The following is a 21,386-nucleotide window of genomic DNA, read 5'->3' as shown; positions in this document are numbered from 1 at the left end:
AAAACAAGTACAACAAAGATTCTTTACAAAATTTATTGTCACCATTTTGATTTCATGATGCAGATTTTATCCATCAGTGTGACAATTCTGTACAACCAGTCACAGTTTACAGTGGATTTGGCTTTTATACATATTTTCATCTTGGTGTTGTTTAATGACATTTTTTAAAAAGAGAGTTGAATCGGATTTGTCTGATTCTGTCACGTGACGTTGGAACAAATCTAAAGGTGAAAAGATGATTATTCTCCTCGTTGTGTTTCTGAGAGGTGCTCTATCTTCACTCTGGGTCAGAGGATCAATGCAGTCCGATGAAGAGCGGAACAAACTCCGGATCAGCACCAGTTTAGCAAGCTCCTGTTGAAAGTAGAGGAGAGGAACACGTGTTAGATCAGATTCAGTGTCACATTCACTCCAAACGTGGAGAAGAAAATTAGTTGTAAACAAGTCTGACGTGGTTGTACGAGGACAACTTGCTCCGAGGGTGTCAATAACATTTTATCAAATCAATTTGGGATCTTTTGGACCTCAGGAGACTCGAGTCACATGAGACGAGCTGACCAAACAACTAAACAGTTAATCAGGAAAATAATTGATATATTAATCCACAGTGACAGTAATCGTTAGTTGCAGTCGCAGAACGATGTATTTATTTGTACACTGATGATGTTCTGGAGGATTCTGACCTTTCAGATGGAACAAAGGTTTGTTTAGCAGAATGCTGCAACACCGTTTCACTGTGACGCTCCAGAAATGTTTTGTGAACTACAAAACTTCCCGCGACTCTCTGTCAGCATCGGGGTGATAATGAGGAGATGATGACTGACTTGATGTAAAAATGTGCATCAACTAAATCCTGTCGCTCCTCGGCTGCTCTGTCAGCTGGATGTGATGGAGTGAGAACGTACCGGACTGCAGCACGGGCTGGAAATCTCCAGCCATGCAGATCTCCTCTTGCTTTTGGCGGACGAGTTTCTGGATGGCGGGCGGGAGGCCGCGGGGGTTACGTGAGAAGACCAGAGAGTAGCCGTCCTCGCAGCTCCCGTCGTCCTTCACGCTGCGGCAGGCGTAGGTGAGGGCGTAGTTGTCATAGTCGGTGTCAATGACCCAGTAGTTGTCACCTGACAGAGCCAAGAAGAAGAAGTCAGTCTGGATTGTGTAGAGATGATTTGTGTGTGTGTGTGTGTGTGTGTGTGTACACCTGAGCAGGCTCACCTCCGCTGGACAGGTAGCTGGCCAGTCCCTGGTAGTTCATGAACATCTTGCCGGGGGTTCCTGGGTCGGGCACGGAGTACTGAGCAGCCATGTCGGCGCACACGACCCAAAACCTGGATGTCACGTAGAGAGTAAATCAGTCACACGTCTGAGCAGTAATTTAAACCTTCAGGTATTCAAACATGTAACTTTATCTTTGCTACTAGATTAGTTTAAAAGACAAACACCCACCCGAACAGAGTGACTCTGCCTCTGGAGGAGGCGACCATGGAGCCGTCGTCTCCAACAGTGTACTCAGCAGAGATGTTGTCCTGCAGGAACAAACCCTCAGGATCCTTCTTCTGCAGAGCGTACCACTTCCCTGCATACTGCCGGCAGAGAACGCAGAGATGGACATGATACACAAACTTGCAAAAGGATGCTCACTGATCAAAATATACAACGTGCAGAAGGAATGAACGAGAATAACAAAAAACAATCGCTAAAAGAAGGAAAAAAACTGTTTTGGGTTAATTGTGTCTGGAAAGTTTAATAGATCAAATGTTACAGAACAACTAATCAATTAATCAAGAATATAATCTGAGTAATCCACCGTAAAGAGAGTCGTTATTTGCGTTCCTACAGCAGCAGATGATATTTTATGCTGATGACTTTCTGGTTTCCGATCGTTCCTCTCAGTCCATCTCCCCCTCGTTCACTGTCCTGAACCCAAATAGCAGTTTTGTAATGTAACTAAGTACATTTACTCAAGTACAGTTCTTAAGTACAATTTTGAGGTAATTGTCCTTTGTAGTTTTGTACGCATCAGTCAAACCTCACTTTCATTTTCATTCATTAAAAGTTAGTTTGTTCTTGATGAGATGTGACGAAGTTGTTTTATACTTCAGTGTAAGTAAAAGTTTTAGAGTATAAATACCTCAAAATTGTACTAAACTACAGAACTAGAGTAGATTTACTGAGTGACACTCGATCACTGCTCAGGAACAAACTGTAACGTTCATCACTGATGGTTTATTACTGTTCTTTGATACTTTAGTTCACTTTGACACTGAGTGACTTTTCCTTTTTACCAAAGTATTATTAACACAATATCTTCTCTTTTACTCGATCATGACTTTTGGCTGCGTTTTACGACTCTGTTGTTACGACTCTGTTGTTACGACTCTGTTGTTACGACTCTGTCAGTAACTTGTGCTGTTGGTTGTTCTGAGTCGTTGGAGTTCTGAATACAACCGTCCTCCCTCCTGTGGATTCACCAGTATTTCTAAAAGTATTTCTAACAGTTAGAGTTTTGCGTACTCACTCTCTGGGGATCGAAGTCGTCTTTGACCGTGAAGCTGTCGACCACGCAGGAGGCGAGGCTGCGCTCCACGCAGGCCAGGACCAGCAGCGCCAGGGCGAACAGTTGGAAGTCCATCCTGGCAGAACCAAAGTCGATGTGATTATTGTTTATCTGCAGTTCTTTAGGCCACTTCCATCAGAACATCATGCAGTTTACAGCACAGTAAAATAAAACTCCTCCTTACCTCGAGTGTAGAATGAAGCGGCAGGAAGTTGTCTGTGCAGAGTTTCTGTGATGTGGTGAGACGGCGGCGGCGAGTCTTTTTATACCTGCAGCACAGACGGCTGACTGATTATTTCACTTCTTGAACCTAAATGCAGAGTTTAAATCTAGAGTTAATCCAGTTAACGAAATCTCCCGCAGTAAGCTGATGATCGCTCGCTTTCAGCAGCGAATAGGCTTTATGTAATTGTTTGAGGGCTCTATAACGAGATACATGATGGCGGACGCTCCGGGGTCAGGCGGTCGCCACCTGAGCCGCAAGTCACACGGCGAAGGTGTTTACCTGAGCACACAGGTGCACCTGTAAAGACCTGTTAACACCTGCTGAGGGATCCAAACACTGAGACATCCGAAGATTTTATCATGATTTCAACTTGTTTTTCTGCACTTAAGACATGAAGGACATCTTCTTGTGTTTTTATTTTCCATTTTCAGATCAAATATTCCCAAGAAGAACAAATACCCAAACGTAATACTTGAGTAAAAGTACAGATATGTTGCTATAATAGTACTCGAGTAAATCTGATATTAAATGTATTTAAACGTTCCGTCAACAAGTTTTCTGCTTCAGCGTCTCATCACGAAGTAAATGTTGATGTCACAATGTAACAGCTGTAGAATAATAAGTCCAGGACTGAACTGCAGTACAACTTTGAGGTATTTGTACTTTGAAGTTTGTACTTATACTGAAGTATAAAAAAGCTGTAAAAAATGTCACCCATCAGTCATGATCATGACCGGTTTTGTCTTGGGCAGTGATGGAATATAACTGAGTAAGTGAACTAAATAACACAAGTAATTGTAATTACTGTTTACGATGGGAGGAGAGATTATCTGAAAGTAATGGAGTAAATGTACAATATTTGTTGTTGAGTAACTACTAATTAAATAATCTCATCAGCCATCGAACATACATATAAAAATGTGCTATGATTTTTAGTCATTTTTTCATCAGTGTGACTGAAGACAAAACTGTTTATTTTGGTGTAAAACATAAAAAGATCCACAAAGTTTAAAGATAATAGTTGTGAAAATGAATGAAAAAGGAGCATTTTCACATTTATGAATAATGATTAATAAGATGTTTAGTCCTCATGAAAGACAAACAGCAGCACTGAGTCATGAAGTCATGTTATGTCAGCAGAGCTCAGCTGTTCTGCCGGCTGTCGGTCGCTCAGTTAAGTAACAACGTCTAAATGCAGCGATGAGGAAGCTACTTTAAAAACTACCAGTGACTTCAAACGGGAACAAGTTGAACTACACGAGGAAGAAACTTAGTTATGTTAACTAAAACAAATAAAATACCCCACTATTTGTGGGAAGGTGCAGAAATGTCGGCTTTGAGTTACAAAAAAGACAAAATGATCAAATAAAAATAAAATTCCTTTTTCTTTTTGTTGCCTAAATTTGTTTGTATTTTCAGAAGTTAACGCCACAAAAAAACAGCAGAAAAGAAGTTTAACTTTCAGTTTAAAGACTCGTCGTTCACGTCTCCTCTGAGCGCTGCAGAGCCTTCACCTGTAATCCAGGTCGACAGGTGACGGAGGGAACAGCTGGAGGAAGTTTACACCAGTTTCTCACCAACAACCGTTAAAAACAGCCACCGTACAGCAGCTTTACTCCAGCAACACTTTACCAAAACAATGCTGCTGCACCAGATGAATTTATAAAGTTTGTTTTTTCTCAAAGAAGATTCAATTTAAAGCCGATTTAGAGACTTGCAAATGTTTCTAAACTCACCTTGTTTTGTTTTAATTCATCATTTCTTTTTAATCTGAGCATTTCCTGCTTCGCTTCAGAAACATTTTGCCTTTAACAGTGACTTTAAGGTTTTTAATTAAATGCAGATTTTCTGTCTGAATTTATGGCACAAGTTCAGCGTGAACGGTCGCATGTGAATAAATTAAATGATTAGATTTGTTACAGAGAATTCATTTATCACTTTGAATTCATCACTTTTAGATTAAACTCTAAAAAACACATTATATTTATGTAAAAGATACATTTCTACATAATAGTAATTTAATAATAATGTATTCATGTTGACTCAACACGTCAGAACAAATGTGACACTTTAAATTAAACTTATTTAATAGAATTTAATTGAAATCTTACATGTAGTTAAAAACATTTAAATTCAACGTTTGAGGCAAAAGAAAAATTGTAATTGAATTTTAAAAATGACACATAAGAAGCTGTCAGCAGATATAATAACACTGTAACCTCGGTCATGCACCGGCTCCACTGTGTCCCCTCGATGCTCCTGACAGGTATTTTCAGTACCGACAGCAGGTGAGCGCTGAAGAAACTCATGTCAGTCAGTTCTGCTGTATTTATAGTCGGCTGACATTGTTGTTGGTCCAATAATAACCTGAGGACATTAGGTAAGTTCTCTGTGCTGCTCAGTTCTGTCAAAACTGTCGACTGACACGACGTCGACAGTGTTAACTCTTTAATCTGAGAACAAAAACAAACATTTGAACGCTCCACTTGTAGACTCACACTGACTTAACTGGAGGTGAGACCAGGTCGACATGATGGAGCCACGTTAGGTCACTGAGAGCTGCAGGTTACATCACGACGATATGAACAGCTGATTGTCTGAGACGAATATAAGAACAGGCTTTCTTTGTGTTTTAAACATTTATAAGAGTTTCTTATTTGGAACATCTTGAGTGAAATCAGATCTGAGTGATCCGATCACAAGCTGAAAGCTTCAAGTCTGTCAGTTCACACGTGACGTCTGAACGACCTCGTGTTTAACAACTGCTGAATGAACAAGAAGGTCCAAATAATGCAGAATGAGACAGAGACAGAGTTTCACAGAGTTTATAAAGTGTCTCCAACTCAACAACTCACTAAACTGACACATTTGTTAAGGGAGTCTGGGGACTTTCTCCACGGGGAAAAATAAGTAGCCTATATTGTTACTGTTTAGTGTCTTTGTAACATGTGACATGTTTAGATCAATAACATGTTTCTTCTTTCATAAATGGAGTGTAAATGGTGAAATCAGTGTAAACAGTGTTCAAACAGCTGATCAATGTTGGCAGGTAAGACTTTAGCACTTCAGACACAGAAGCAGACAGGCTGGTACAGACATGCTGCCACAAACTGACACTTTTTACAAGGAGACAAACAACTTCAGCTGAAAGATTTAATGCTGAACTTACAACAAGGACACAATGAGTTAGATTTTATCATAAATAAGCTTCACAAAGTTTGTTCAGTTTCTCCTCATGAAGCAACTCTTAAAATCACTACATTTGTGAATGGAGTCTGGGGATGTTGTGGTTTCTGGTTCAATTGAAACAGACGGTGTGTTCACAGACATCAGCTGCTCACTTTGGCAGGTTAACAGACCAAACATGTCATGTAGATTACAGTGAAGCACCTGCAGATCAGACAGTGTAATCCATTCTGTCTGTTGTGACTTCTTGTTTCACAGACGACATCAGCTGAGTGAGCGATTCCTCAGTGTGATCCGGAAAACACGCGAGCAACACGCAAGTTTTAACATGAGTTTTTGGGGGGTGAAATCCATGACATGAACAAGGAAAAGTTCTGAAGAGTAGAACAGTTTGGATTCAGGGCTAATGAACTCAGTGATTTTGGAATCGGTGCATAGATTTACATACTCGGCAATAGATTATTGCAGCATTGAATGCATTTCAGATACTGATATATAAAAACAAGAAGATCCTGTTGTGATCGTGAAAGTTTGAGGAAACAGGAAGCAAGTGAACGTGATTTAAATTAAAAACTTCTGCGTTTATTGTGATGATCAATTCATTTTAATGTAACATCTGTAACAGTGACTGAAGGAGAATCAGAGGTCGGACACTCGTAAACAAAGACAAACACTTCAGTGATCGTGTACTTCTGTATTTATGGATTGCTTCATTACAAACAAGCTTTATAACTTAGGAGTGCGGCTGCAATCTAAAAATGCTGACTTAAAGAGCTTTATTTTACATCATGTATCTAAGTTTACATCACTGAGTGGTCCAGAGAGGAGCTGTAATATTCAAGGTAACTGTGAAAACGTCCAAACACAGGAGTGTCTGACAGGTCGGGACACGACTTCACCATCGCAGCTCCGGGAGGAGGCAGAGGTTGGGATTGCACATAGAAAATCCTGAGAGCTCAGCAGCTTTACTTCAGGATGGTGTCTTCACTCGCTGTGAGGAGAGAGGAAGATAAAAATATGATTCACAGGAGCAACATGCAGATGTTTGAACATGTAGACGCGTGATGGACGAGGCTGATGAGGCTACCTTCTGCTAGCTGCTTGGCAATGCGCTCCTGCTCCTCACGAGCCTTTTTCTCCTCCTCCTCGATCCTTCTCTCCTCTGCTGCGATCGGCTTCAGGTTATCTGAGAGAAAAGAAACACACATTAACTGTAGGGGGAAACTAAAGAGAGGAAACTCACACATCACGGGGGGAACATGCAAACTCCTCACAGAGATCTCAGTGGGATATGAACCCAGGACCTTCTCACTGTGAGGATACAGTGCTAACCACAGTACCACCATGCTGCTGAGTGTTTAACATGTGCGCAATGACTGAGAATAACTCACCATATCTCCTTTTGCCGTAGATGATCCCAGCGATCAAAGCTGAATATCTTGCCGTCTGTGAAGGAGTGAAAGAAGCTAATTAATACGAGTCGTACCGTATATTCTCAGTCATTCAGGTGAAAGGATGTTTTTATAATATTAAAGCAAAGATAACTGGACTCATTCAGAGGCTTCATCACTTCTACATGAACAAAAACAACTAATCCAGAATATCTAGTCGCTAAAGCTGCACAGTCAAAGATAGTGTGATTATTCTGACAGATATGACTCAAAGTTAGTGGGAACAATCATTTTTGCATCATAACATTTGTTGGATGGACTGCAGTCCTTCACTATAAAACAGCAGCTTCTTGTGATGTTAATATTAAACCTGGACATGTTGTGCTTTTGGTTAAAAGTCAATTAATCATGCAGCAACACAAGAAGCCTTAGATTAAGACATTCCCTTGTTTCCCCCACTGAACTCCATATATCACTCTAACAGTTTAATGATACATTTGTCGTGGGCACAAACTAAACATCTAAAATAGTTAAATTATAGGTTTGCAGAAAGGTGGGAAACATGTCTTGAATTCGGCAAAAACAGAATCCACCAAGAAGCATGCGTTTCATTAAAATCCGAACTTGAACATCCTGTCCATCTGCTGTTTACAGCCTGTAAGATGAACAGTACCAGCACTGGGCGACGAACTGAGTCTAAAACATGAGGAGATACAGGTGAATTAAATACTTTACTGTAAGTGAGGTTTTGCAGAAATAAAAGGAGGAGATGTCGTTTATATATTACCCTCTGATAGATTTAATGTCTTGTATTTTATCCAAGGACGTGTCTATTTATAACGGTCAGTAGTTTCAATGGAGCCGATCGTCGGAGCTTTCAGTAAAGTCAAATGTAACACAATGTTCCGTCACTGCATGTTAACATTCAACAAGTGCACCATGGACCACTTAAAAACTACTATATTTACTGATCAGGTCTCGGATTGACAACAAGCTTCATTACCGCTGCAACGATACAACTAGCTCTTAGCTAGCATGCTCCTCTGCTAGCGGTTAGCAGGTTCGCGTGCTCCGTGCAGCGAACAGACTGAAGCACGAGCTCAGATTTAATTTCACATCAAAACCAGAATAAAACATTTTATGTTCTATATTCTGCGACACGAACCTTAATCAGAGGCGACACTGCAACTGGAGGAGCCATAGTTTCCTGTCAGGCTAACAGCTAGCAGAGGTCACTTTATCACCGCACAGGATTCTGGGAAGAGAGTATTCTTCTTCGCTGTGTTTTTATCACTGCGGCTCATGAGACGATGTCGTCATTGTGGAGCTGCTGCTGCCACCTGCTGGAGTAAATTAAAATCACCTCAGTGGCGATTTATAGATTGTAAAAGTGTATTTCTTTATTATATATTTATATTATTATATTATTATTACATTATATATTATATTATTAATATGATTTTTATATGTATTATATAGTCATCACTGTTTTTTACATATAGATTTATTTGTATAAACTGCGAGTCTACATGTTTGTAATTTATTTTGTGCACATGTTTATATAATTTCCTAACAGTGAAAATCACCTTTATTCTGTCTGTATTGTTATTGTTTAATTTTAACTTTGCTTTAGTTATGTCTCATGCCAATAAAGCACCTTGACACGGGCGCTGTGTAATTTTGGAGAAGAAATTCAAACTCTTGAATTTTAAAATTTGCATATTTACCTAATATTAACGAGGTAATGATACAAACCTTTATCCATAATTAAATAAACGAGCTGTTCTCAGTGGAAAATAAGCTCCAGAACACTGTTTGAAGCTAGAAAGGTGGCAGGGTCCGCCATATATAAACAGTGAAACCGTATAAATTGTTTCTGTCCTTTAAGGTCAGTTTGTTTATTCAGTTTATTTATGTTGTTTAATTAAAAAGACAATAAAGATCTTTCTCTCCTGATTTAATATTTTTTCACCAAAAATACAGAGTGCTCCTTTAAATTGAATTGACTAGTTAGATTGATTAATAATGATATAATAGCTATAGATACATAAATCATATAGAAAAATTTAATATATCTTTGTATTTTCAAGAAGAAACTTGTGTAATGTTTAAGATCTTTTTTTTTTAAGATGCATAGTTCTGTTAGAAAATTATCTATTATCCAGTCAAGACCTTTATGGTCTCCTTGGAGAAAATGTCATTTGCTTGTCATATCAGGTTTTATTACTCAAACCAGTATGATTGGATCAGAGACCGGTCACACCTTCCCTGATATCTCCAACAGTCTCGACAAATCTTACCTCTTGCGATCATTTTCTTGTGTCATGTTTTGTTGATGTTGTTGCTTTAATGCATCTGCCTCAAATCAGCAGCTGTGAGAAAATGTTGAGCTCCTCTTTTCTATATGTAAGGATGCATGATACACCAGACCAATAAATTATCAGCTTGATATTGTGAAATATTTAGAAAAGGCTTTTTATTGGGAATGGCGCAGATCAGTAGAGCCAACTGACTTAACGAGAGCAGCATTTACAAACTCTGTTTAAACCTTGAAAGTTGGTTTATGATCCACCAATAACAGAAGAACAAGCAGAGGGAAAAGACGGAGGAGGAGGAGTATATAAAGAAGAACAATTAAATCATCATTCTTATATGTCAGTTATTGTTACCGTCAGTTGTGCATAAAACACAGGTTATTTTTACAATATAAAAATGAAATAAGTTATTTCATTGGATCAGCTGAAAAGATCCATATCATACACCACCAGTAATTATTACTGAACTAAAACATTCAGCTCATCATACACCCAAAAAAGGTTTGTTGCAATAGCAGATGTGATCCAGCAGAGGTCAGTAGAGATGTTTACAGTCAATCACGACAAGAGTTAAATAAGCAGTAAAATGTTTATTGGAGCAGAGCGTCACACTGCATCATGAAATCATACTGCATCACCTGTAGGCAAAACTATCGCACATGTGATAGCAGCACCCGTCAGTGAAGGTGTAGCAGCACCCATCAGTGAAGGTGTAGCAGCACCCGTCAGTGAAGGTGTAGCAGCACCTGTCAGTGAAGGTGTAGCAGCACCTGTCTCTGAAGGTTGTAGCAGCACCTGTCTGAAGGTGTAGCAGCACCTGTCAGTGAAGGTGTAGCAGCACCTGTCTGAAGGTGTAGCAGCACCCGTCACTGAAGGTGTAGCAGCACCCGTCAGTGAAGGTGTAGCAGCACCTGTCTGAAGGTGTAGCAGCACCTGTCTGAAGGTGTAGCAGCACCCGTCACTGAAGGTGTAGCAGCACCTGTCAGTGAAGGTGTAGCAGCACCTGTCACTGAAGGTGTAGCAGCACCGTCAGTGAAGGTGTAGCAGCACCTGTCTGAAGGTGTAGCAGCACCCGTCACTGAAGGTGTAGCAGCACCCGTCAGTGAAGGTGTAGCAGCACCTGTCTGAAGGTGTAGCAGCACCTGTCTGAAGGTGTAGCAGCACCCGTCACTGAAGGTGTAGCAGCACCTGTCTGAAGGTGTAGCAGCACCTGTCAGTGAAGGTGTAGCAGCACCCGTCACTGAAGGTGTAGCAGCACCTGTCTGAAGGTGTAGCAGCACCTGTCAGTGAAGGTGTAGCAGCACCTGTCTGAAGGTGTAGCAGCACCTGTCAGTGAAGGTGTAGCAGCACCTGTCTCTGAAGGTGTAGCAGCACCCGTCTGAAGGTGTAGCAGCACCCGTCACTGAAGGTGTAGCAGCACCCGTCACTGAAGGTGTAGCAGCACCTGTCAGTGAAGGTGTAGCAGCACCCGTCACTGAAAGGTGTAGCAGCACCTGTCAGTGAAGGTGTAGCAGCACCCGTCAGTGAAGGTGTAGCAGCACCCGTCACTGAAGGTGTAGCAGCACCCGTCAGTGAAGGTGTAGCAGCACCCGTCACGGAAGGTGTAGCAGCACCCGTCAGAGAAGGTGTAGCAGCACCTGTCTGAAGGTGTAGCAGCACCCGTCACTGAAGGTGTAGCAGCACCTGTCAGTGAAGGTGTAGCAGCACCTGTCAGTGAAGGTGTAGCAGCACCTCTCTGAAGGTGTAGCAGCACCTGTCTGAAGGTGTAGCAGCACCTGTCTCTGAAGGTGTAGCAGCACCTCTCTGAAGGTGTAGCAGCACCTGTCTCTGAAGGTGTAGCAGCACCTGTCAGTGAAGGTGTAGCAGCACCTGTCAGTGAAGGTGTAGCAGCACCTGTCAGTGAAGGTGTAGCAGCACCTGTCTGAAGGTGTAGCACTCTGTAAGCAGCTGAAACAAACATCAAAACATTCCAGCAACAACAGAGACAGAAGCTGATGTTTGTTCCTCAGTTCGGTTCCTGAAGCGAGGAAATAGAAGAACAGCAGGACTCACATTCAGAACGACTGCTTATAAAATATATTTTCACACATTTAGAATCTGATTCCGACAGTAACAGATTAAAGTGAAAATGTGGTATCAGAATATGACTTCAGTGAGATCATATCATATCAATGGTGTGTCAGTATCTGAAAGAAAATGTATTAAAGTCAAAGTAATTTTCTGGCATTTAATGTACTTTGGTATAAAAAGAACAAGTAAAAGTAAATTATACATAATCGCTTGTTGTATTTCTGTTTACTGCTGGTCGACCTGCATTTCTCTGATTATCGGAATCTTAGTTTCTTGATTGCTGCTAAAATGAATCCATTTAAAATTGCACTACTTTGGCTCTGATGTAAAGTAACTAAATGCATGTGGTGGAGTAAAAAGTACAATACTTGCCTCCAGAATGTAGCAGAGTGGAAGTATAAAATAGCAGTAAATTACTCATTTGAGTAAATGTACTTAGTTACATTTCATCACTTGATGTAAGCATAAGCTCTATATTGTTCCAACACGGCATGTTTGTGCAGCTGCACCGTCACATGGAAACATTTCAGCCATGTTGTGCATCAGTTTACATTTCCTCCCAATACTTCCTGATGTTACATGGTGATATTGAGTGTTTCCTGTGATGCCTTTGACTATTTAGTAACAACAGTGTGGTGTCATGTCATGTCGGCCCAGTCACATGGATCAAATGTTGGCAGTTTGTGTTCCTGGAAAACAACAGATGCATGTGTTGGAGGTGGAGGAGATGGTGGTGGAGTTCAGCGAGGCAGCAGATCGGGATGTTGTTGGATGGATGTGATGAGAGACAACAGTGTTTTAACATTAATATTAAGTGTGACAAGACTGCGAGAGGTTTTGTGGGGACAGACATCAGATAGTTGTGATAAGAAGGCAGGACATTGTGAGCGACAGACGCAGGAATTTTAAGCAAAAAAAAAGATCTTTTCCCATCAGTACCAAGTGTTGCCTGTGCTTTAACGTAACCAGATCAACACAGCGTTGTCACAACATAAGACTAAAAACTTATTTGCAACATAAGGAAATGTAAAGTTTAAGACTCTGCCAACATTTCTTCTGGCGATTGGGTCGTTTCTGTAAACAAAATCAAACATTTAAGCGTCACTCTCTCCTCCTTGTGGCATATTTCCTTTCATTCTGGCTTACAGAGGGTGGAGACAGCCATGTGCCTGGGTGATCCCTCACTGGCTTCCCAACAACAAAAGCTAAGCCAGGTGTGTCACCTCCTCTCTGGTACCTGTTCCAGATATTCACTCCAGTCACAGACTTTTCTTTCACACAGTTTTACACGCATGCACACTCATTCGTCATAAAGAGTCCCAGAGAAGTCAGTGTGCGTGGCCCTGAGGGCTTCCAAAGATTTGGTTGAGCCGGTTAGCGCTCCTGTTGGCGATTCTGAACTTCCCTCGCTTCTTCGTCGAGGCTGTGTATTGGTTGGACTTGAGTTTGGAGTAATAGTCTGAGAACTTGTTGAAGAGGATGGATATGGGCAGACCGTTGAGGATGATTCCAAACGCGATGCAGATGAAAGCGAAGAGACGACCCAGGATGGTCTCCGGGTAGACGTCTCCGTAGCCCACAGTGGAGATGCTGACCTGCAGGGGATGGAGGAGAACAGCAGACCGGTTCAGACAGAGTTCTGTTTAATGGACCGTTCATGGACACATGTAGTCTACAAATCTGCCGGCAAAAGAAAAGAATCTTTAAAAGAAACAGAGGAGGAGTGGGTTTAAACTGGAGACACTGCGAATACATGTTTGTCTTCTCTTAGACTCAGTGACTGCTGTTCTTGATACTAAGTACTGTACAATTCTGAGTAATGTGTAGTTAAGTTATCAAACACTACTCTGTAAAAATAAAAGTAAAAATAACTGTGCCATTACATTTTAAATGAAAAATATAGTAACATTTAAATACACCAAACATTACAGCTCATCTGAGGAGAACGCCGTTAATGTTTAACCTCGCGACTCCTCATGAGTCGACACATTACTCCTTCAGTGCTGTGATAAAGAAGCACTGAAGGAGTAAAGAAATTAGTTCCTTCGTCAAACTGCTCATAACAAGGTCTGTGGATTATCTTGAATACCAGGTCCTGATTTCTGGAGAGTAACAACAATGTCAATGACAAAGTGTTTGATTTCTTTGTGAACTGTCTCTTTAAATGTACATATGTTGCTTTTATCTCTTAGTGAGAATCCATTCATAGTTAATAACAGACTGCAGTGAGTGTTTTAAGAGAGAAATCTGCAGCACTCAGTTTCCTTCACCATAAACATTACTATGATTAAGAGGATTATCATTTCCTTCCACTGGATTAAAAGATTCTACCACTCGGACTGAGAGGGAGGGGAATGATCCGTGCACGGGTTTATAAATGGCAACAGGCAGTGAATCAAACTGATATTAACAAATCAGTTATAAAAAAAACTGTATAAATCTATAGTTTGAACTTCCTATTGACCAAACAAGCAACACACAGAGAAGCCTGAGCTGGCACGTCCTGTAGGAGCGTTGACCTCATTGTGTTTATTAGGCCAGGCAGGGCTGCACAGTAATCTAATAACATTAAATAGTTCACACACCAATCAGGGACTGTGTCAGCATTAAACTAATTCGATAGCAGGACACTTTGTTTGACTTATGTAAAGAGGTTAGCTCAGGTCTTTTACATAGCGAGGTGATTTTAATGGTTCAGCCAAAAATGAAAATTCAGTCATCATCTTCTCACCCCCGAGTTAATCGTAGTCCAGAAATACATTTCACCCAAAACTTGATTTAAAATATTAAAAAGAACCAAAACAAAATATATAAAATCCCTCAACGCAGCACGTCTAATGTAATCCAACTCCCCAGAAGCCCTGAGATCCCAAATTTCAGCAACCTCCAAGCACAACAGAACATCATGAGCGTACAATGAAACACAGCATTGTTGTGCTGTCACTAACGATACATTTTTCACTTTTAGATTATTCTTTCTATAATTTTATCGATTTATCCATCAGTTGTGGAGAAGCTTATGCATCTACTTCAGATGGGTTGCATTTGAACCCTTTTAGCTTAGCAACTACAGTTCAGCTTCATAAACATCTTTAAAATTCAATTTAGGATCTCAGGCTTCTGGAGAATTGGATTATGCTGGTCGAGCTGTATGGAACCATTTTCTGTTTGTTCTTTTGGTTATTTTTTTACATTTTAAAATCCAGCTACTTCAGTTGTTTAGGAGAAACTCCAGATCTAGACTACATTTCATGGACTACAGTCTTTCTATTCGCATTAACATCAGTAGACAGAGACTGAATAAACTGTTGCTTTAAAGGTCTAATTTGAACGAAAGTTGATTTTTGAGTCTCAATCCAACTTTTTAAATACTGGCACTTTGGGAGCCGATCCAAAACATCAGTATTTGACGAGATGGGGACTTCTACAAATAGGATCTTTAAGAATCTTCCCTGCTGGGTCCTTTAAATAGATATACTTACAGCTGCCCACCACCATGCATGAGGGATGCTGGTGAAATTTGTCTGTGGCATGTCATGCTCCACAGTGTAAACCATGGCAGAGAAGCTGAAGATGCCCATAGCAATGAAGAGGAAGAGGCAGCCCACTTGCTGGTAGCACTGACGCAGAGTGAAGCCAAACGCTCGCAGGCCTGTGGAGTGTCGGGCCAGCTTCAAGATCCGAAAGATTCGCATCAGTCTCATGATCCGCAGCACTTGTCCGAGCTTCCCCACCTGCCCCACCGCCTGCATGTCGGCTTCGTGCTTCATGTAGTTCTCCTCGTTGTCGAAGAACTCCAGGATGGCCTGCACGTACTGAGGCAGGATGGCGATCAGGTCCACAGTGTTGAGCACGCTCCTGCTGAAGGCTTTGAGCTCAGGCGTGGACACCAGACGAAGCAGGTACTCCATGGTGAAGAAGGCGATGCACATGGACTCCACATGTTCCCAGTATGTCTTACCACTGAGCTGACCTGTGGCAGTTCTGTACTGCATCTCCTCCACCGTGTTGAGAGTCATGGCTACCAGGGAGATCAGGACAAACACACTGGAGGCCACCGCCATCAGCTTGGCCTTGATGGATGAAAACGGTTTCTCCATCAAGTTCCAGATCGCTCGGCGCTTCTGGCCCAAGAACATGTCATGGAAGAGCTCTTCGTTCTCCTCAATCTCCACCTCCGCCTCCAGCTCCCTCTGGATCTTCAGCTGCTCGTTCAGATCGTCCTGCCTCTCCTCGAAGGAGATGCGACAGCAGCGGTGGGTGTTCTTGATCCTCACACCCCAGTAGTTGATCTCCTCCAGGAAGTTGCGGGGACACAACTCGTCCTTGATCCAGAGCACTCCTGTCCTGTAGAAGTTGAAGATACTGTGGAAAACGTCTGGGTCCCTGTCAAAGAAGTACTCGTTGTTGATCACAGTGTAGTCATCGCACAGATCCAGCTTCATGTTGTGGTCCGTGTAGGTGGCCAGTCGTCCTATCCTGGTCTTTGGATACTTTGCAGCCGTCTTGTAGGCTATCTGATAGGGCTTCCCTCCGACATTGATGTTGATCATGTAGTTCTTCTTGGACGGTGAGACCTGTTTCGAGTAGCCGCATGGACCACCATCGTCCACTTCATCCTCGTACTCGGCATAGATGTCGTAGATGTCTCTGCTCAGCTCCTGCATAGAGTTCCATGTCTTCACGCAGCTTTCTTTGGCGAGTGGATAAGCGATCTCCGAGGGTCTTCGATTAATGTCCGAATCGGTGACTTTGTAGTTGGGGAACAGACTCTGCCTCCTGTTCCAGAAGTTTGCCACCTTGCTGGAGGTCCCCATGTCTATCCACCCCCCAGACTACACAGCAGACAGAGCGCTCAGACCAGCCCGCATTACTGCTGTCTAATACCCCTTTACCTAAGCATGGAGGACATGAGCAGGATGCCTCATGGCCCCATTAATGTTGCTGACTGAGAGGATCCGCATGCTTACAGGACATCTAAATACTATTATCCCTTGCTGAGCTGCCTGGCTCACATGACGTTGGCTGTGTGGCACATCTCACCACATACCCATAATGACTTCACCCTCCTTTTAGTTTGTAAATGTTGTACGATATCAACTTCAAAGTCCCTGCAGCTGATTTGGACGATTTCAAGAAAAATAATAAGCAAAAATCTGTGCTGTTTACCTCAGTTTTATTTATGAAATCATAAGCGCTGTGCCATGCATTAATCTTTATGAAATCCCTACAGATTACTTGAGGAAGTCATATAGGACGGCTGTGATTGGAACATGTCATCCATGTGTCTTGTTTCTTTCTCGTTCATTGAGGGAAAATAAAACTCTTCGTCCTGATTTTCTTTGCAGATAAATTACAAAAATCAAACATTTTTTTCTCTCTTTTTTTGGGTGAAGTGTCTTTTTCAAATTCGCAATGAATCATTTATGATGTGTATTTTTCTGCAATGCTTGATTGAAGAGTCCCATACTGAAGGGGAACAAAGGAAGGCTGTTGGAGGCATAAAGGAGGATAAAGGCTTTAAGCATTAGCCTACTTCCTGATTTGGAGGGGGTGCAGGTGTCCTCAGGACCTGAGGTGCGTTGAGGCTGCGGAATCTGAGAAACAATTTATTTTTTATTTAAACATCAATAAAGTTGTGACCTTATCTGAACAAACATCGGCATTAGTGATTTAACTCAAAACAAGAATCTAACCTAACTTTCCTTGCAGATTGACTCTTCTTGGAAATTAGATTATTGTCCTGCTGATTAACAGATGGCCTTTTTGTGAAGCAACACGCTGATGACGTTAAGAAACTACACACCTATACAAACCCTATTATTATTTACATCCCTGGTACCAGCCACCGATGACTTGTTAAAACAATTAAGGTTTTAAGTTGTTAAAGCATTGACATTTAAATAGAGCAGCCAGACTTAAGATAGTCTCGTTAGTGTAGTGTGTCTAAAGAACCAGAGATAAACTGGATTTGTCATGCAAACCACCGAGATCACACCAGAAGCAAGAGGCCGCGGTTTAAAAGGAAACGTTCATCTTTATTAGATTTGATAAACTACATCATATGCAGTATTTGTTAAGGGTTGTGCTGCTAATTTGTCTTTAAAGTGAAACTATGTAACTTTTGAATGAGGAAATATGTTTTATCAGCAACAAAACTCCCCCTTACTCAGCTCAGTACTCGTTAACTGTACTCATTAGATGTTGTTGTGGACAACAACTGACATTATTGTCTCAGTTTTCTGACTTATAAACATTTCTCTCATCACAGCTGAGACGTTTACTTATTGATCATACACATAAACACAAAACACATTAAGGAAATCTATGAACTATGTGTGAGAGTGTGGTCAAAGCCTGCCATCGTTTATATGACAACCAGGCCCAAAACCATCTCAAACATTAAAATTCATTAATACATTTGAAATATTAGCATTCAAACTCTTTTCTATGTGTGCTTCATTTAACATGTCAAAGGTAAATATTTCACTGTGTCTCACTTTAGATGTTGGAACTCCTTAGATTATAATTAAATGTTGTTCACAGTAGATTAAAAGAGTCCTAAAAGGAATTTTACAGACATCAATTAAAGATGTTTTGGTAACATTTTCTATAAAGACCACATCTAGAGCTTGTTTTGAGGGCATTCATCTGAATTGTAATGCATTCATTATTTCTGACTTCCTTCTTAAACATGATCCATTCTGATCCACTTAAGTCATAAAAGATTAAAGATGTGACTTAAAATAAATCAAAGTTTAACACTCATAGTATCCTGTAACCTTACCGCCAACAGTGAAACGTCATGATCATTATCATGATGACTTATGATAGTAAATGGACGATTATATCACAGAATAAGACCTCAAGGATAATTGTTAAGGTGAGTGTAGGTGGTCATAATGTATTACAAACCCCACCAGCCAACTTCTGGTGTATAACTAGTCAGGAACACTCGTTATTATTTCAATTCTATTCAACCTTTTTTTCCTGATTGATCCAATTAAAGTGGAGGCAGGAGAACAAAACAAAAGCATTAATGGATCTGCGTACGTGGTAGGATTAATAGTCTGCTCTCTTGGACTCTACGCTTTTTACTTGTCAGTCTCTATTGTCCACAAGATTTACGGATCAAATGCAGTCGTTTCAAAGCTGCTTAGTAGACAAGAATGTAGGTTTTAATCCCTCATGTAGGTTTATAAAGCTTGACAATGACTAGTGCAAGCTGAGGAGGAGCCTGTAAAATATCTTGACTAAAATGCCTTTTGGATTTATTTCAGGTTTCGTTTTCTATTTCATGTTAGTAAGTACTCAGTTTAAAACAATGTTTAGAGATCTAAAGGTTGAGATCTATAAATCGTCAGTCAAATAAAACCTCACTTAGGCAAGTTTATTTATGTAGAGCCATTCAGAGACAAATTAATCAGAACTAGAACATTAAGACATTAAAACAGCAACTGAAAGACAGAAGAGATAAAAAGCAAATATAATTAGCTACAGATAAAAGACATGCATTAATTTACTTATTTGAAAGCCAAAGTGGTAGTTATGTTTTATTCACTGATTAGATGAGCTGACAGTTTTACCTACTTTTTTTAATAAGTAACTATATTGGAACAACGTTTTAAAAAACCCTCCCAAACCCCCGCACAAGTAAACCAAATATATTCAGTCCTTTACCAGTAATAGGATTTTAAAGTCTATCTTTTGACTCACAGGGAGTCAGTTCAAGTGCAGCAACTTCAAAAACACATTAAACCAGCAATTCAAACACACAGAAACCATTGTGTGCAGACTACAATCAGGCTGCATAATGAGCATATAAACTACATTAGCTCCTCAAAATGACCTTGTTTCTGCCTGCCTTCTGATATTACAGGCAGCACTTCAGGTATATTTCATATCAACTGCTGGTAAAACGTTATAATCTCTCACTGAGCTACTGTTAGCTTTATAACTGTGTTAAGACATGGAGAGAGGCTAACCTGATCAGACATTATTAAACAGCACATGGCCCTGTTTCTAAATCAATCATTCCCAAAATAGGAATAGATTATGAAGGGAAGCCCTGGTCACAAATAAATTGATATATCAAATGTAGTTAAAGCTTTGACAATGCCACCTAGAGGAGACATTGGACTCCATCAAAACATTCAACACGTTCTTTAAAAATCAGGGGTGAGCAGGATTAAAACCACAACAGAGTGTAATTTTAAAAGAAAAAAGGTTTATTACATAAAAAGCCAGTAAAGACAACAGCACTCACTGTCTGATCAGGTGAGACTGTAGTCAACAAACAACTGCACGACCTGAAGGAGTTGTCATCATTACTCCGTTTTCCTGCTTCTTCAGTCTCCTGATACGGCTCGACATGTTGGTCTCAGCTGCTCATCCGTCACCTGCAGGAAGATAAAGAGGAGCAGTGGTAGTTTGATGTCTCTTTGTGGAGGTTTTGTGTCTTTTTGTTTGTTTGTTTGTAGAGGTTTTGATGTCCATTTGTGGAGGTTTTGTGTGTTTGTTGAGGTTTTGTGTTTGTGGAGGTTTGTGTGTTTGTGGAGGTTTTGTGTTTGTTTGTTTGTAGAGGTTTTGATGTCAGTTTGTGGAGGTTTTGTGTGTTTGTGGAGGTTTTGTGTGTTTGTGGAGGTTTTGTGTCCATTTGTGGGAGGTTTTGTGTTTGTTTGTTTGTTTGTTTGTGGAGGTTTTGTTATTGTTTGTAGAGGTTTTGTGTGTTTGTGGAGGTTTTGTGATTGGAGGTTTTCTGTGTCATTGTGGAAGTGTTTGTGTATTTGCCAAAATTTAGTGTATTTCTGGAGATTTTTTGTGTCATTGTGGAGGTTTTGAGTCTCTTTGTGGAGGTTTTGTGTGTCATTGTGGAGGTTTTTGTGTAATTGTGGAGGTTTTGTGTGTCATTGTGGAGAATCTGAGTGTATTTGTGTATATGTTTTATTGTGAATTTGTGGAGGTTTTAGTATATTTGTGTAGGTTTTTGTGTATTTGTGGAGGTTTTGCGTGTATTTGTAAGTATTTTGTGTGTCATTGTGGAGGTTTTTGTGTATTTGTGGAGATTTTGTGTGTCATTGTGGAGGTTTTGGTATCTTTGTGTAGGTTTTTGTGTATTTTACGAATTTGTGAAGTTTTGTGGAGTTTTTATATTTTTGTCTGTATTTATGGTTATTTTGTCTGTCATTGTGAAGATCTTTAGTCTTTTTTGGGAGGTTTTGAGTGTATTTGTGGAGGTTTTCTGTTAATCTATAAAAAAGTACAACATGTGTATACACTGAGAGCGACAACATTAGAACCAGTGACAGGTGAAATAAATAACATGGATCATTGTGTTCCAATGCCATGTTCGGCTGTGAAACCAGGAGTCCTAGCATTCATGTGGATGTCTCTTTGACAAACACCAGTCACCCAAACACAGCTGCAGACCGAGTACACCCCCTCATGGCAGCAGCACTCCTGGATGGCAGTGCCCCCCCAGCAGGACAACGCGCCTGCAACGCTGCAAAAACTGCTCAGGAACGACCCGAGGGACGTGGGAAAGAGCTCAAGGTGTCACCCTGGCCTCCAGATCCCCCAGATCTCAATCCACCTGAGCTTCCACTGGATGCAGTCTGAGCCAAGAACGATCCACGGGGGCCCCA

The 21,386-nt window shown here is 40.8% G+C and overlaps 3 protein-coding genes across 3 annotated transcripts; all 3 read right to left on the bottom strand.

Moving 5' to 3' along the window:
• Nucleotides 1-19: 19 nt before the first annotated feature.
• On the bottom strand, nucleotides 20-2,862 carry LOC115581386 (purpurin-like). The gene is made up of 6 exons (XM_030416433.1): nucleotides 2,739-2,862; nucleotides 2,516-2,630; nucleotides 1,444-1,580; nucleotides 1,213-1,325; nucleotides 906-1,118; nucleotides 20-354 (listed from the first exon to the last, which is right to left on the bottom strand). The coding sequence occupies exons 2-6, from the start codon at nucleotides 2,627-2,629 to the stop codon at nucleotides 344-346; spliced, it is 588 nt and encodes a 195-aa protein (XP_030272293.1). The 5' UTR covers nucleotide 2,630; nucleotides 2,739-2,862; the 3' UTR covers nucleotides 20-343.
• A 3,664-nt stretch (nucleotides 2,863-6,526) lies between these two features.
• atp5meb (ATP synthase membrane subunit eb) lies at nucleotides 6,527-8,676 on the bottom strand. Its single transcript, XM_030416446.1, has 4 exons — nucleotides 8,523-8,676; nucleotides 7,358-7,412; nucleotides 7,054-7,152; nucleotides 6,527-6,957 (listed from the first exon to the last, which is right to left on the bottom strand). Exons 1-4 carry the CDS (start codon nucleotides 8,556-8,558, stop codon nucleotides 6,932-6,934), a joined length of 216 nt encoding a protein of 71 aa, XP_030272306.1. The 5' UTR covers nucleotides 8,559-8,676; the 3' UTR covers nucleotides 6,527-6,931.
• Nucleotides 8,677-11,725: 3,049 nt separating this feature from the next.
• On the bottom strand, nucleotides 11,726-16,683 carry LOC115581357 (potassium voltage-gated channel subfamily V member 2-like). Its single transcript, XM_030416381.1, has 2 exons — nucleotides 15,225-16,683; nucleotides 11,726-13,337 (listed from the first exon to the last, which is right to left on the bottom strand). Exons 1-2 carry the CDS (start codon nucleotides 16,557-16,559, stop codon nucleotides 13,071-13,073), a joined length of 1,602 nt encoding a protein of 533 aa, XP_030272241.1. The 5' UTR covers nucleotides 16,560-16,683; the 3' UTR covers nucleotides 11,726-13,070.
• Nucleotides 16,684-21,386: the final 4,703 nt, after the last annotated feature.

Source organism: Sparus aurata, chromosome 5 (genome assembly GCF_900880675.1).
Source record: "Sparus aurata chromosome 5, fSpaAur1.1, whole genome shotgun sequence".
NCBI classification, from domain to species: domain Eukaryota; kingdom Metazoa; phylum Chordata; class Actinopteri; order Spariformes; family Sparidae; genus Sparus; species Sparus aurata.
Note: the sequence above shows the minus strand (reverse complement) of the source record. Positions and strands in the feature narration are given on the sequence as shown.

What these genes read in the sequence shown, in the direction of transcription:
- LOC115581386 (XM_030416433.1), bottom strand. Translation starts at nt 2,629, where the DNA reads ATGGACTTCCAACTGTTCGCCCTGGCGCTGCTGGTCCTGGCCTGCGTG. An exon ending in ACGACTTCGATCCCCAGAGA is followed by an intron (nt 1,581 to 2,515) that starts GTGAGTACGCAA and finishes CTCTGCCGGCAG; the next exon opens with TATGCAGGGAAGTGGTACGC. An exon ending in CAGCTACCTGTCCAGCGGAG is followed by an intron (nt 1,119 to 1,212) that starts GTGAGCCTGCTC and finishes TGGCTCTGTCAG; the next exon opens with GTGACAACTACTGGGTCATT.
- atp5meb (XM_030416446.1), bottom strand. Translation starts at nt 8,558, where the DNA reads ATGGCTCCTCCAGTTGCAGTGTCGCCTCTGATTAAG. An exon ending in CAGTGTCGCCTCTGATTAAG is followed by an intron (nt 7,413 to 8,522) that starts GTTCGTGTCGCA and finishes ACTCCTTCACAG; the next exon opens with ACGGCAAGATATTCAGCTTT. An exon ending in CTACGGCAAAAGGAGATATG is followed by an intron (nt 7,153 to 7,357) that starts GTGAGTTATTCT and finishes CTTTTCTCTCAG; the next exon opens with ATAACCTGAAGCCGATCGCA.
- LOC115581357 (XM_030416381.1), bottom strand. Translation starts at nt 16,559, where the DNA reads ATGGGGACCTCCAGCAAGGTGGCAAACTTCTGGAACAGGAGGCAGAGT. An exon ending in ATGCATGGTGGTGGGCAGCT is followed by an intron (nt 13,338 to 15,224) that starts GTAAGTATATCT and finishes CATCCCCTGCAG; the next exon opens with GTCAGCATCTCCACTGTGGG.